Source organism: Bos mutus, chromosome 8 (genome assembly GCF_027580195.1).
Source record: "Bos mutus isolate GX-2022 chromosome 8, NWIPB_WYAK_1.1, whole genome shotgun sequence".
NCBI lineage: Eukaryota > Metazoa > Chordata > Mammalia > Artiodactyla > Bovidae > Bos > Bos mutus.
The window spans coordinates 101,884,976-101,901,548 of record NC_091624.1 but is presented as its reverse complement, the minus strand read 5'-3'; the positions used below and the strand labels follow the sequence as shown (position 1 = coordinate 101,901,548).

The window sequence follows — 16,573 nt, the reverse complement described above, 5'->3', positions numbered from 1 at the left end:
CCTAGTTAATGTAAAAAATGGTATTCTGATATTATCTCCAACAAATTAATTAGTTTGACTTCTTACCCTTAGTGTGACTAAAGCAGGGAGTTAAGTAGCTAGCTTGAGCTTACAGAACGACCTGTAAACTAAATGTTTCATCAGCACTAAAGCTCTGTGGCTTCTGTGCAGCACACCAGTTGGTGACTGGTCCTGGTTTGCAAGAGGAAATGTTCCTAAAAAGTCATTAGGACCACTTGACTTGAACTTTTGTGTTTCCAGTAACTCTTAGGAAAGTTAAAAATTAACTCGGGAAAGTTAAACATTGTGGATTGTCAGTTTACAAAAAGAAGAGTTAAGTCACTTAGAGGCTGAGAGGGTCAGAGCCTGGAGCAGAAGAAACTAAATATACATTGAAATCTATATACATTCTATATATTTATATAGTCACATACATTGAAAGCTATATAGGTTGTTGGACATAGCAGGAAGATGAGACAGCTTCAGAATAAACATGAATCAGACACTATAGAAATTATGAGGTATTCACCAAAATTGCCAAGCCCAGAACATAGATGAGTTACTCTGACATGCAGTTAATAAATACTAGGTGGAGAATTTTCCTCTCCTAATACAGGAACTATCTCTGAGGATTTAACTGAGTTAGTGACTGGGACAGCAAAGAAGCGAGCTGGTACAGTTGGAAGCACTGTGAGGATTAGAGATTTGTGTCCTTTCATTTCTAAAGAGACTGAAGAATTCATGATGCGTTGGCTGGTTTCCCAGTTTTTATCAGACATACCTGGGGTAATTGCTTTGTAGTGTTTTGATAAGGCCCTGCTATTCTTAAGTATCTGGTATCATGCTTTATCACTCTGTGCGTTAAATTGTGTCTCTAGTGCATACACTCACGTGAGCATGCTCAGGTGCTCGGGCAGAGGGGCAGAGCAGGGGTGGGAGGGAGGCGCACCGAGTTTCTGCTCCAGCACTACTTGCTTGACGGATGTTCTTCTCTCAAGGCCTTCACCCTTGCCGTCTACAGATTCCTCCTCTATAAATGGACGTTTTCTCTGTCTGGCTACCTCACAGACTTCCTGGAGGCTTAAATGGGAGTTGACCTATAGAAGCATTTTATAAACAGAAGCCCTACTGATACATACATTATCCCACATACCAGTTTCTCACTTGACCCTCTGGTACTTTATTATATTACCCTTGTCCTTTGGGAAACAGTGACGGATTAGCACATCTCTCGCTATGCTTCTAACAGCGTTGGCAGCTTTTTGTGTTAGAATTTCAGCTGGGGATCCTCAGGCTTCAGGAGAGATGCAGTATTCGCATGGGACTTAAGTATTTTGCCCTTTAGATCTTCAGAACTGTGAGTTCTTTTTCTCTTCTGACGTGATGAAGTTCAAATTAGAACGCACAAACACGTATACTCAATATGAAAAAAAAACTCCAGTTCCTATCTGTTCTTCACTAAAAAATTACACAAAGAAACTATTTAAAGACTGTTGGAGGGCAGTCAAAATATTTCTGGCCATCTTGTGAGGAGGTGTTGGGACTCTGATTCAGACTGTGTGGTCAGCCCTGCTTTGGCAAAGTCTGAGGCAGTGTTGGTTTCTTACTGGCCAGGCTAAACCCATGACAAGAGTATATTCATGACAAAGCACATTCAAGAGGATGACCTCCGTCCAAGAACAGTTCTGCTTCAGTAAAGTGATACCATGATGTGGGATGGAGGAATTTAGAGGCCGAGTGGTTTTTGTTTCTCTGCTGTCACATTCCCAGGTCAGTGTAAATGCTGGGCAGATGACTTCACATCACTGGGTGACTTTGAGCGCCCCGTCTGTAAAATGAGGCCACTGGATTAAATTACCTCCAACATTCTTTCTACTTCCAAGTTGAATGGTTCTCTTCCAGAATAGAATCCTCTGTTTATCTATTCTGTCTAGAACTGGCAGAAGCAAGGTATGGTGGCCAAACTCTAAGCAGAACGTAACTCATGGGGTCTTTTTGCATCTTAGTTGTATAGACAGGCAGCTCTTGTGTGGCATGGTTCCAGCCTCCACAAATTCCAGTTGACACGATTTAGGAAATAATGTTGACATTGCGGTCATTCATGCGATTCTAGATGCGCAGCCAGAGGAAGTTAGTGAAGGTGAACTTACAGATGTAAATGATGAAAGTGGTTGTGACGAGAAGAATGCAGATGTCCCGAAGGATTAGGGTTAAACCAAAGACCACGTCACGTGAGAGAAACTCTTGGAGATCCTTTGCAACATTGAAAGCTCAAAGGATAAAGTGGTAGAGGCATAAAGGAGTATGGCAGTTCACCAAGGCGCGGAAAATATCCTCACTCCATGTTGTAAGTTATATGTTGAAAAGAAAACGGCAAGCACTCTTCCAACTACACTCAATAAGCTTTATATATATATATATATTTTTTTTTGGTTGTTGTTGTTGGTTTGTTTGTTTGCTTTTGGCAGTGCTGGGTCATTGTTGCTGCTGGGCTTTTTTCTCTAGTTGCAGTGGGCAGGAGCTACTCCCTAGCGGGGGTACACTGGCTTTCATTGTGGGGGCTTCTCTTGTTCCAGCGCACAGACCCTAGAGCACAGGCTCAATAGCTGCGGCTCATGGGCTTAGTTGCTCCCAGGCATGTGGGATCTTCTTAGATCAGGGATCAAACCAGTGTCTCCTGCATTGGCAGGTGGACTCTTTACCACTGATCCACCAGGGAGGCCATCGAAAAGCTTTTAACAAAGAAATAAAGTGCTTTCAATTATGGTGTTTCTAATATTCTAAATGACACTGTACTAAATAAATATTAGTTACATTGTTTTTTCATTTCCCTCTACATTATAGCAGTAAGAGAATTCTGCATGTTTTACAGTTTTAATTGTCACAGAATTATTGCCATTTCCCCCACGGATGGTTAAGATCTCCTTGCTCACTTATTTTTTACAATGCTGCTTTTTTGTCCAAAGTGAGGCCTGCCTGATAAGGCTGAGCGACTGTACAGAGTGTTCATGTGCTATTCTTCCTGCTCGTAGGGTGGGAAAACCCTTCCTGTGAAGTATGTCACTCTGTACCTCTCTCTCTTCGGATTGATCAAAGGGATTGTAACCTCAAATGAGACATTTAAGTCGTCAAGTATAATGTAAGCTGTACATTTAGCTTACATGCCTATCTTTTATCTCTAGTGGCACAATGCCTAGCTCAATGTAATATTTGTTGAAAAAAGAAATAGTTTTCCTTCTAGAATTTGGATTAGACCATTGCTGTTTAGGGGCTCTCCTGGTGCCTCAGTGGTAAAGATTCTGTCTGAAGTGCAGGAGACGGGGTTTCCATCCCTGGGTTGGGAAGATCCCCGGGAAAAGGAAATGACAACCCACTCTGGTATTCTTGCCTGGAGAATCCCATGGATGGGAGCCTGGCAGGCTACAGTCCATGGGGTCACAGAGAGTCAGATATGACTGAAGCAACCTAGCACAGCAACAACTTTGCTATTTAGTGTTTTACCTCTGATAGTTTTTGTTTTTAATTCAGTTTATCGTCTGATACTTAGCAGCATCCACTGTGTATCATGGACTGTGCTTGTTGAAGATGCAGGAGTCCTGGATAGGTTGCTGCCTAAATAGCCGGAAAACAACACTTACATGATAGTAAATTAAGGTGCTGACTCTAGATGTAGTTGGGGGTTCAGAGAAGGGAGAAGTCAGTGTAGGCTACTAGTGAAACCTGCAAGGAGAAGAAGAGGTCAGAATTAAGTATTTAAGATATTAATGTTTTGTATCTGGATGAAGGGAAGAGAGTATTTTGTGCAGAGAACAAAAGCAGGGTCAGAGACATGCGAGTGAACCTGTGTGCAGTCTTGGGGTGAGGCAGTTCACACTCCAATCTAGGGGGTAGTTCAGAGCTTTTTCTGCATTTCAACCCCCAAGGGCAAAAAGGCTCTGCAGTCACAGTTAGGATTCCTGCTGGAATTTCTCTTGGGAGGAGGAAAGGGATTGTATGTAGAAATAGCCTAAGCCAAGGGCTTTGGGTCATTGGAAAAAACTCTGATGCTGGGAGGGATTGGGGGCAGGAGGAGAAGGAGACGACAGAGGATGAGATGGGTAGATGGCATCACCGACTCGATGGACGTGAGTTTGGGTGAACTCTGGGAGTTGGTGGTGGACAGGGAGGCCTGGCGTGCTGCAATTCATGAGGTCGCAAAGAGTCAGACACGACTGAGCCTGAGCGACTGAACTGAAGGGCTTTGGGTGGGGGGGGGGGTCTTTGTTTTTTTAGGCGATCTCAGCCTCTTTTGCTCTTTGGACTCTCTTTGTTTCTCCCTTTGGAACTTCTCTCCACCTTGTAGTGGGTGTGTTAAGACAGAGAGGAAAGATGGGAGATGGGTGTGGAACGGATTCCTTTGGCCTGCTACTGAACGTCACTAAAGCATTCCTTGTAGTTGACACCTGGTCAGGCCCCGTTCTCTGGATTAGGAAGGTCAATCCAGGGATTGACCAGGAAGCCTCAGCCAAAATCGAGGAGTAGACATTGGCCTGGACTGTCCCTGTGTTTCTCGTATATATTCCCTGAGGACTGAACCGGATACCAGAATGCAATTCTGATCCCAGCTCTTTGTTTCCTTGGAAACCCCACTGCAGCGCACTGGAGAGAAGAAACCTCCAGAAGAGGGAAAGTGAAAATAATGGAAGGGAAGAGAGGCCTTTTTATTAGACTGGGATCCCAGGAGAGATGGGAAGAATTGGAACCAAGAGTGCAATTATCAGGCTTGTGGACAAAGGAGGGGAGACCTTCCTCTGAATCCGAGGGGAATGCTAAGGGAAATGGTTGTTCATTTATCTTTCTTTTGTTTTTACTTAATGGCTCAGTGCAGCAGGCCTCTGTTACATGCTTGGAATACAGTGGTGAGGCGGTAGGTTGCAGGACAGGCTGCCCTCTGCTCTCTCAGCGTTTCCACGCTAGCTGTGGAGATGGACAGAAAACCCACAGTCAGTCAGTGCTACGTAAGGAATTCAGGCACGAGAGTAAGACGGTGGTTCTTTCTCATTGTCAGCTCAGTATACACCTCTCTGAGGATGTGCCCTTAAAAGCTGAGGTAGAAATGATCAGAAACTACCAGTAAGACGATCAGGGGACGAACTCTTCAGGCAGAGGAAGCGATCAAGTGTGCTCAAAGAATGGATGAAAGGCCTGTGCGGGTGGATCATGCTCCAGGAGAGGCAGAGTGCTGGGACCTGGGGTAGAAGCAGCAGCTAGGGCCCAGATCACAGAAGGTTTGTAAGCCTGGGTAAGAATTTGAGCTTCCTAGAAGTTCAAAGGGAAGCCATTAGATGATTCTCTGTAGGGGGATTGTGTGATCAGCTCTTGATGGTGGAAGTAGGTGGGGTGTGGTGGGAAGGAAGTGGAGAAGCAATAGAAGGCTCTTATATTCACCTGGGCTTCCCTGGTGGCTCAGCAGCAGAGAATCTGCTTGCCAGTGCAGGAGACTCAGGTTTCATCCCTGAGTCGAGACGATCCCCTGGAGAAGGAAATGTGAACCAACTCCAGTATTCTTGCCTGGGAAATCCCAGGACAGAGGAGCCTGGCAGGCTACCATCCATGTCGCCAAGAGTTAGACACAACTTAGCGCCTCAACAACAACAGCACCATATTCACCCAGGCAAGAGGGTGTGATAGTGGAGGTGGGAAGGGAGCTGAGTCTTGATACATGTCAGAGGGAGAGTCTGAGAGGATTTTGTGATGGACTTGGGGCTGGAAGAAGGCTGGTAAGACAGAGAGAAGACTGCAGGATAGAATCTGAGCTTTTTCACTTGAGCAGCTGGGCAGTGGTGGTGGCTTTGGTATTGGGGAATGGAATAGACTCAGTGGGGTGGGGAGGGGTGGAAGCAAAGGTCTGCTTTGGCGCTTTAACTTTGAAATTTCGTTAGACATCCAAATTGTACCAAGTGGGCAAGAAATAATGGTGACTGCGCCTAGGACAGAGGTGGTGGAGGCGGGAAAATGGTGGAACTAAAGTCTGTAGTTCCTGGGTGGTGATTTGGATAGATAGGTAGAGACCTTGATATATATTTAAAGCCTGTTGGGCTGGATGAGATCATTGTGGCCAGTGGTTAGCAACTTACTTCCACGGGTTAAATCTTGCCCCCTGCTTGTTTTCATGTGGCTCAGGAGCCAAGAGTAGTGTTTGCATTTTTTAAATGGTTGGGGAAAAAAATCAAGAGTCATAATATTTTGGACATGTGAAAATTGTATGAAGTTCAGATTTCAGTGTTCATAAGTAAATTTTTGGGGAAAGTAGCCACACGTATGCTTTTGTGTATTGTCTGGCTGCTTTCACACTATGGGACAGAATTGAGTAATTGTGTATGACTCACAAGGCCTAAAATATTTCACGTCTGACCCCTGATCCAGGTGTATAGGAGAAGTGGGCTTATTGGGGACAGATCCCAGTCATATCAACATTTGAGTGCAGTCAAAAGTTGAAGCACAGGACTTCCCTGGTGGTCCAGCGGCTAAGACTCCGAGCTCCCAGTGCAAGGGGCCCGGGTTCTGTCCTTGGTCAGGGAACTAGCCAGAGCTGAGTTCAAATGCTGCAAGTAAGACCTGACGCAGCCAAATAAATAAATTAAAAAAGAAAAAAAAGTTGAAGTGCAGAAGAAAGGGCTCAATTTTTATGTCCGTTTTTTTTTTCAGTTACTTGTCAAAAACTGACCCTGGTGGTTGGGGCTTAGAGAATTGAAAAGTTGGGGGTATACGGTAAGAAGAATGCATCTGCTGTCTGCCGTATCTTTTATGAGGTCTTGGGAGACCACGTGATTTTAAAAAATAATTCAAACTCCTTGTATTTGAATAGCTCTTTATCTTTGTCGATTCATCTTGTTTGACACCAGGTAGGTGATGTACAACTTGGGTACCTGTAGTTTTCAGATCCGTATTTTTGGTACGGAAATTGACACATCCTCTGTCATCTCCTTCTCCTGCCTTCAATCTTTCCAAGCATCAGGGTCTTCTCCAATGAGTCAGTTCTTCACATGAGGTGGTCAGAGTACTAGAGCTTCAGCTTCAGCATCACTGACTCAATGGACATGAATTTGAGCAAGCTCTGGAAGTTGGTGACGGACAGGGAAGCCTGGTGTGCTCTAGTCCAAGGGGTTGCAAAGAGTCAGGCTCAACTGAGCAGCTGAACTGAATTGACACTTGGTTCAGGCTTTGAAGTAGGATAAAACATTTTGAATCAAGATTGCAATGGAAAATAAGGATATAGTATAGCCATTAATATAAACCTGTAGTGTTTAGGTTTAAAAGTTATATAACTCAATTCAGTGCCTTATTCCTTATAAGGAAATACAACTTGTATAATGAGTTTAAGAGAAAGCCAGGAATTCCCCCTACTATTCCATTTGCTTTAAAAATCTTTTAGCTAAGGTCATGGGTACAGAGCTGAGAGTTTAAGGTAACGTACTGGAGCTGAGAGTAGACAGTTTCAGCTTGTGTACATGCAGGAATGCAGTATTAATCAGTGAATTTGATTCTTTTATAGGAACATACACTGATAGGTTCAGCAAATTCCCAAGATATCCAGCTGTGTGGCATGGGAATTCTTCCTGAACACTGTATCATAGACATCACGCCAGAAGGCCAGGTTATGCTGACTCCTCAAAAGAACACCAGGTAATGTCCTTTATTTAGTGTTAATGTCACAGTAATTTTTAAGAGGAAGAAAGTACACTAACTGAGGGTATAAGGTCGTTCGGCCTTGTTTTTGGCTTTTACTTCAGCTTAACGAAGATAGTTACCAAGTCTTTAATAGTTAACTTTTTTTTCTTTTTTCACATTTATTTTTAATTGGAGAAAAATAGCTTTACAATGTCGTGTGGGTTTCTGCCATACAACAGTGTGAGTCAGCCACAAGGATACATATGTCCACTCCTTGAACTTTCTGCGCGCACCCCACCTGAGCCCGCCCCTCTTGGCTGTCACAGACCGTGGAGCTGAGCTCCCTGTGTTCCACAACAGCTTCGCACTAGCTGTCTGTTTTACACGTGGTAATGTGTGTGTTTCAGCGCTTCTCTCAGCTTGGCCCACCCTCTCCTTCCCATGCTGTGTCCACAAGTCTGTTTTCTGTCTGTGTCTCCATTGCCGCCCTGCAGACAGGTTCATCGGTACCATTTTTCTAGATTCCATAATGTGTGTTAATGTGCAGTGTTTGTTTTTCTGACACACTTCACTCTGTGTAACAGGCTCTAGGTTAACTTTCTAATACCGCTTAAACCCATCCTTCCTCTCTGTACATACTAACGTCACCTTATTTAAATAAGGCCTTCATCATCAAATCTTTTTTTTTTTTTTACCTTGCTGTGCATGATTTGTGGTATCCTGATTTCCTGATTAGGGATCGAACCGAGGCCCCGGGAAGTGGAAGTGCAGAGTCCTAACCATTAGACCATCAGGGAATTCCTCCCTGCCCCCCAGTCAAATCCTGATTGGCATCCCTGCCAGCAGCCTGATCTTCCTTCTGGTCCATGCTGCGTACAGCCAGATGGCTTTTGGGTCTTCTTGATACAAAGTCCTTTACGCCCCTCCTGTTTATCTCCTCTTCCTCTGCATCTGCCATTCCTCTGGCCAGCTAACTCCTGTTTGACCTTCAAGGTTAAGCTCTGTCGTCATCTACTTGAGTCTAAAATAAGGGCCCCCAGTGTGTGTTTCTAGAGCACTCTGTGCTTCCTGTTATGCTAGCACTTCATGAGGTGTTCTTGTGGGCTGCTAGCCTCTGTTACCGCATGGGCCTGGGGGCCCTTTGAGGATGAGGACCTTTCTTTTTTGGTTTTCTATCCTTAGCACGTAATGTCAGACTAATATTACAGGAGGAAACGGCAACCTACTCCAGTATTCTTGCCTGAAAAATTCCATGGACAGAGGAGCCTGGTGGGCTGTATAGTCCATGGGGTTGCCACGGGTCGAACACTATTGAGCACATGCACATGCACCAGACTGATAATACAAGTGCTCAGTAAGTAATGAAAAGGCAGAACATTATACAAACTATTTGTCCATTTATCTCCTTCAGCTTTAAGGTTGTTATTGTCTGTTGTGTAACTGTCTATGTAACTATTATACGTAATGGTTAATTGATATACTGATCTTCTGAATGCTGATTCATCATCATATAAAAAATCATTAATATCATCACTGATTTCACCCATAAAGTCTTTAAATGTTTGGAAGCTATCAAGCTCATGGTGAAGGATGCAAATGAGGAAGAAAAAAAGAGCGTAGCCTGGCTGGGCGCAGGCACGCTATTCTCCCATTAAATAATCTCACAGACACCAACCCCAGGGAAGGTTACTCTGAGGCTGTGACAGAATAAGATGAAACAGGTCATATAATAATTTTGTCTCCGCAGAGACAAAAACCAAGGTCGCTGTGTGCTCACTCAGTTATGTCTCTCTCTGTGACCCCATGGACTGTATCCCTCCAGGTTCCTCTGTTCATAGAATTTTCCAGGCAAGAATACTAGAGCAGGTTGCCACTTCCTCCTCCAGGGGATCTTTCTGACCCAGGGATTGAACTTGCATCTTTTTGCGTCTCCTGCATTGGCAGGCAGATTCTTTATCATTAGCGCCACCTGGGAAGCCCATGGTCACTATGCCACACACAAAATACCAGACACCTTCTCTCAGCTGATATGAGTGGCTATTTCTTTACCAATTACAACTTCATCCTTGTCTCCCCTCTATGAATAAGATTTTTGACAAACCCAGTCATAGAATTACTCCTGCTCTCCGACAGCATCCAATATATACAGGACTCCCACCTCCTCAGGTCGTCACCTGGGTTGTCCAGCTGAAGCCCATTCCTTGCAGTATTCCCATTCTCCCCTTTCTGACACCCCAGGCTTCCTGGGGTGGCATCTCCCTTGGTATGAGTGATAAACCTAACCGGCTTAACTACGGGAGTGTTCCTGGTGGTCTTTGGTTGGAGGACATCGACACAAATTTCCTGAAACTCTAATTTTCACTTGAAAGCTTGGCAACAAATACTGTCAATTACTTTGGTCAAAGTGACAGGCTGCCTTTGTTCATTTTTGAGAAAATGTGCCAGAAAATCACTTTGTGTGTCTTTGCTCAAGACAGCTGGTGTACTTTGGCATGCTTCCGCACAGCGCTTTGTGTGCTGCTCATGTTGTCACCTTGAATGTTTTAAGGAGTTGCGTACTACTCAAGGGTCAAGATTTACCAAAAGTAGTAATTTTAATAGTTTATCTTCATAAATTTATTTTTACTTTTTAATTAAAATTTTTATTGGAGTACAGTTGATTTTTACTCCTTCATCAAGGACCTTTTCAAATGAAACATTTTTAAAAATTGTGAATGCACAGCAGTGAATAATCCAGTGACTACTAATAAGGGTTTGATGCCATTGCCTTGATTTGTGCAAAAACACCAATAGTTTTATTCTTTGCCAATGCAAATGTCAACACAGTGGAAAATGGTAGGTTAGTGTTGTTACACAAATAAATTTGATCTTTGGGATCTCCTGCAGACCGCACTTTGAGAACTGTTTATAGTCATGCTTTTATGTATTAACTGCTTGAGCTTTAGAAAATAAGCTTGTATATGTGTTTGCCTTTAATTAAACTCCTCACTGTATTTAAGGAATTTGTGTTATACAGGCTAAAATCTGCTAGTTTCAGTAGGCCCCCTCTTGTCATAACTCTATTTTTTGAGCTCATGCTTTGAATAAATCAGACTATAGGAACATAGAGACCAATGGCCTTTAGTGTTTAAAGCCCACATGGAGCTTTCCTGGTAGCTCAGTGGTAAAGAATCCACCTGCCAATGCAGGAGACACAAACTCCATCCCTGGTCTGGGAAGATCCCACATGCCACATGGCAGCTAAGCCCGTGGGCCACAACTACTGAGCCTGTGCTCTAGGGTCCCCCCAGGCCGCAACTGCCGAAGCCCTCACCCTGGAGCCTGTGCTCCACAACAAGAGAAACCACCCCGCAGAGACGCCCCCTCACACAACAGAGTAGTCCCTGCTCACCACAACTAGAGAAAGCCCTCACAGCAACGAAGACCCAGCACAGCAGAAAATCAAAAAATGTTTCCAAAGTTGTTAAAAGCCCACATGGTAAGTGGAGTCTAGATGCAGAGTAAGGTTCAATGTCTGTGCATATATGTTAAAAATAACTATCTGTACAAAGCCAGATGAGTGCTTTAGGAATTTAAAGATTTTAAGGTAATATAGGCTGGAGTGACCGAGGAAGTAGAAATCAAACTGGGCTTTGGACAAATCAAGCAGCTTTGCGAGGAATCAAACTGAGTTGAGACTCAGGGGGATGAAGAGGAACAGGAGCCCTCTTCCCAGTTATAGGACTAGGACAGCCCTCGCTTTGGAGGAAAGGAAAATCATTGTTTAGTGGACAGAGCATAACACCCTCTCCCCCGCTTTTTTTTTTCCTCTGGAGTTGAGAATTCACTGGAACAGGGAAAGAAGATGAAGAGGGTTTCCTTTTGCAAGGCCTTTAATGTCAAGTTAAAGACCTTTATCCTCTAAGCAGATGAGTCATTCAGTGGGAGAGATGTGATGACAGAGATATTCCTGTAATATCAGCCTTATAATGGTATATGTGATTTTCTATTTAGTTCCCACCCTCTGAAGTTTTTCCTTAATAATCTTCTACCCACCATTTCTGTGTTGAACTCCATTGTCAGGGTGAGCAGTCAAGTGGATCTTACAACTCTCCTATATTGATAGGATATGGGCATTTTCCTGTGCTATAGGAAGTTAAGAATTGAACAGGTCTCATTGCTCATTACTGCCACTGTAGATGGCTCTGAGTTTAGTTGGCTGATTGGCCTTTTCTGTCTGCGTAGATTGGACGTGCTTGCTCTAGTTGTCGTGTACACTGCCACTGTCTTTGTATCGTTAGCTGTAATGGTTCCATATTTACTCCTTAATATGCTATATAACAAATTTAGAACTTTGAAAAATAGAGGTTAATTATCTACAGCACTGGATACCATAGGCATTTTAGGTAAATCAGCAAAGAAGGAAATAAAAAAAAATTATTCTCCAAGGGGGCTTTATTTTGGGGGAATTGGTTATTTTGCTTTTCCTGTATTGGAGAAATTGAAGGAGAGGATATGATAATCATTGTTCACATGTTTGGCCTCTTCTCTCCACAGAACATTTGTAAATGGCTCCTCTGTATCCAGTCCTATTCAGCTGCACCACGGGGACAGGATATTGTGGGGAAACAACCACTTCTTCAGGTACGATGGTCATGCTCCTAAAGAGGGAGGTGCTCTGTAACAGAAGACTGTGCATTAAAAAGTAAACTTAATGCCATAAATATATGTATTTTGTGCACACATGTATATTGATATTTATTCAGTATACACATGCTTGTTCCCTATACGGCTTGAGCCTGAGGGGCACGTGAACAATGGACTCAGGAGAAATCCTGATTCAGTTACATATTTTTACATTTTACTTCCCAATGGAAGATGATTGTTTTGCCATCTGGCATAAGAATTCATTAATTATTTTTCTGACATGCTTATATTTTTATTTTTCATTTTTGAAAAGTAGTGGTTTTAGTTTCCTTGTCTGTGAAAGGAGGCTCATGTTTTATTTAGGAATGCTCTCAGCTGCATCCGATGGCAGATTTGACTCTGGGTTAAACAGTTCCTTTCTCTGACAAAACAGAAACTCCCAAGGAGGATGGTTATTGGCTTTGGCTCAGGCTCTCGAAAGAGTCATGGCAGAAGTCTTGGCATTGTCTTGCCTCTTCCCTGTGGTCTAAAGAGGGCCACGTCCCTCCAGGCATCAAAGCAGCACTCAGACACCCTGAAGAAGGCAAGGGTGAGGGGTGGCAGGACTAGCCCTGACTCTCCTCAGCAGAAGAAGCAGGCATCTCCCTGGAGTCCCCGGTGACCTTCCTCTGACCCCTCATGTACTAGAATTTGCCTCTCAGCTGCAAGGGAGGCTGAGAAAGTCTGAGCTGGGACTGGACATCTTTTCCTATACGAAACTGCTGTTGTGTTGGTGAGGACCAGCGGGCTGGATAGAGTATAGAACTTAAGTCTTGATCTATTCCCCTTCCTGTCCCTGGCACTTGGGTTTCAGATATCAAGCTCGATCCTCTGCTGGTGGGCCAGCTGCTATCATGATTATTTCTGAGAGAGTAGAGGGCTACAGAGAGTGTGGAAAATGTTTATCTTTTTCTTCTCAAATTAAATCAAGCATGGATTGCTTGGCTTAGTGTACAGAGCCTTCATAGTTTGGATTAGGTTGATTTTTCTACGATTCTCTCTCACAACTTTGGCTGTACAGATTTTGTGTATCTCTATGTTTTATTTATGATTTCTCCAGAGGCTGTGAGGGTTTCCATTTTGCCTCTGTCCTAACGCCTGCTTTCTCTTCACCCCTTAAGGCTCAGCTCAGATGAGTTCCAATTCTTTCATCCCTTCCTGTCCTATTTGACTGTGAGGTTATTGTTGTTGTTCAGTCACTAAGTTGTGTCTGATTCTGTGACCTCATAGGCTACAGCACACCAGGCTCCTCTGTCCTCCACTGTCTCCTGGAGTTTGCTCAGATTCATGGCCAAATGAGTTGAGTTGGTGATGCCATGCAACCATCTCATCCTCTGTCGCCCCCTTCTCCATTTGCCTTCAGTCTTTTCCAGCATCAGGGTCTTTTCCAGAGAGTCAGCTCTTCACATCAGGTGGCCAAAGTATTGGAGCTTCAGCATCAGTCCTTCCAATGAATATCCAGGGCTGATTTCCTTTAGGATGGACTGGTTGGATCTCCTTGCAGTCCAAGGGACTCTCAAGAGTCTTCTCCAGCACCAAAATACAAAAGCATCAGTTCTTTGTCACTCAGCCTTCTTTATGGTCCAACTCTTGCATCCATACATGACTTCTGGAAAAACCATAGCTTTGACTATATGGACTGTTGTTGGCAAAGTGATATCTCTGCTTTTTAATATGCAGTCTAGGTTTGTCGTAGCTTTTCTTCCAGGGAGCAAGCATCTTTTATTTTCATGGCCGCAGTCACCGTCTAGTGATGTTGGAGCTCAAGAACATAAAATCTGTCACTGTTTCCACTTTTTCTCCTTCTATTTGCCATGAAGTGATGGGACTGGATGCTATGATCTTCGTTTTATGCATGTGGCATTTTAAGCTACCTTTTTTACTTTTTTTATTGGCACATGTGTCTGTGTTTTATTTCTACTACTGGAATATAAACTTCTGAGTGTAGTGAAAAGTGAAAGTTAGTCGTGTCTGACTCTTTGAGACCCCATGGACTATACAGTCAATGGAATTTTCCAGGTCAGAGTAATGGAGTGGGTAGTGGCTTTCTTCTCCAGGGGATCTTCCCAACCCAGGGATTGAACACAGGTCCCCTGCATTGCAAACGGATTCTTTACCAACTGAGCAATTGCCTTCTATTTATAGTATCCCCTTGGCATCTAGCAAATGCCACTATTTAATGACTGGAATGAATAAATGCATATCTTTCTTTAAAAGATAATATTCTTTTTTCTTCTCAAGACTTAATTTGCCTAAAAAGAAAAAGAACGCAGATCGAGACGATGAGGAGCAAGACATATCCATGAAGAATGACACCAGTTCTGAGCAGCTGGATGTTGACGGAGACTCGTCCAGTGAGGTGTCCAGTGAGATCAACTTCAATTATGAGTACGCCCAGATGGAGGTGACCATGAAGGCGCTGGGCAGTAATGGTGAGCAGACCCGTTTTGCTTTTCAGAATCTTACAAAGTTGCTGGACTGGTTAGAGATATTTACATTGGAGACTTTTTAAACATTAGCAAAAAGACATCTTCATGTTGTTCCTCTGTACTCAATTCTTTTGTGGCTTTAAAAACTTATTTTTTCTGCCTTGATATATAAGTCACTTCAAACTGTTCTCATTGGTAGAATTTCTCAGGTTTGAGACTTGACTGTCCCTGGCTTATTATTGTAGTGGATTTCTGGAGTGTGGCCTCTGTCTTAGGTTATGTGTAGACCTGCTTTTTCTATACAGAAGATAGTTTAGCAAGTATCTAACAGAATAGATTATATGGTTAGTAACTGGGAGTAAGGAAAGCTAGCTGTCTTTAAGAATCTTACGTTATTTGGTTTTCTCTTTCTGACTGACCTCACTCTTAATGACAAACTCTGGGTTCATCCACATTTCTGCAAATGACCCAGTTTCGAGCCAGGCTCAAGAGTGAGGGGACATATGTATGCTTATGACAGATTCACACTGTTGTACACCAGAAACTAACACAACATTGTAAAGCAATTATACGCCAATTAAAAAAAATGTAAAAACAACTCACATTATTATTAATTGTTTGTGACAAACAACAAAATAGAGCAGCGTTTCCTGCATATTGTGTTGTGCAGTTAACCTTTTGTTTGTTATTTGCCTTGAAAAAAAACAAAAACAAAAAACCTTGTTTAGATCCCATGCAGTCAATACTGAACAGCCTGGAGCAGCAGCACGAAGAGGAAAAACGGTCTGCGTTGGAGCGCCAGCGGCTCATGTACGAGCACGAGCTGGAGCAGCTCCGGAGGCGGCTGTCCCCCGAGAAGCAGAGCGGTCGCACTTCCGACAGGTTTTCTTTCCACTCCCCCAGCGCTCAGCAGCGCCTGCGGCAGTGGACGGAAGAGAGGTAGGTGGGTGGTGGGGCCCTTGCTACCCGTCACCCTGACCCACCTGTGTGACAGACGGAGGGGAAAGTCTAGACCTTAATTTAAACATGAGTTATACTGTAAGTGTTACAGCTAAGAACCACTTGGCCTTGTCTTTTTTGCCCCCATTTTGGGGGGATATAAGGAATTATCCATTTATATTGATGTATTTAAAGCCACCCCTCTGAGGTGCCACCCCATTTTCAGTGGGTATAAATAGCTTTTGGATTTGAATAAACCGGTGTGTGTACTCAGAAGTTATACTTTATCATTGTATTATACTTTAGGTTCTGAGGCGTGGGTAGATGGTTTTTTAAAAAAGGACAAAAAGAGAGGTGGTATATCAGGTAGGTAAAGCATGGTGCCAGTAAGATTCAGATTGCAAGTTTGATCTTTATATGGGCTGATGAGCATTGTGCTAAATGTCTTCACCATAGTTACAGAGTGGACTTAACTAACCTCCTGCTCTTCAGGGTTTGGTCAGCAGACAGGCAGCATCTCTGTCACCTGGAGATTGACAGAAATGTAGCATTTCAGGTCTCCCACCCCAGATACGGGCTTTCCAGGTGGGTCAGCAGTAAACAACCCACCTACCAATGCAGGAAATGTGGGTTCGATCCGTGGGTCGGGAAGATCCCCTGGAGAAGAAAATAGCAACCCACTCTAGTTTTCTTGCCTGGGAAATCACATGGACAGAGGAGCCGGATGGGCTACAGTCCATGGGGTTGCAAAGAGTTGGACTCGACTCAGGGACTGAGGATGCACAGCAGGGACCCCAGATATACTGAGTCAAAATCTTCAGTTTCTCAAGATTCCCAGGTGATTTGTGTACACAGTCAAGTTTGCCAAGCCCTAGCCTCTGGCCAGCCTC

The 16,573-nt window shown here is 43.7% G+C and overlaps 1 protein-coding gene across 2 annotated transcripts in view; it reads left to right on the top strand.

Moving 5' to 3' along the window:
- KIF13B (kinesin family member 13B) overlaps positions 1-16,573 on the top strand; it is a 209,436-nt gene that overhangs the window by 109,623 nt on the left and 83,240 nt on the right. For both annotated transcript variants that reach the window (XM_070376014.1, XM_070376013.1), the window contains exons 14-17: positions 7,535-7,665; positions 12,187-12,273; positions 14,557-14,747; positions 15,473-15,683. In XM_070376014.1, the coding sequence (XP_070232115.1) occupies positions 7,535-7,665; positions 12,187-12,273; positions 14,557-14,747; positions 15,473-15,683 (620 nt within the window). The remainder of the gene's footprint in view (positions 1-7,534; positions 7,666-12,186; positions 12,274-14,556; positions 14,748-15,472; positions 15,684-16,573) is intronic.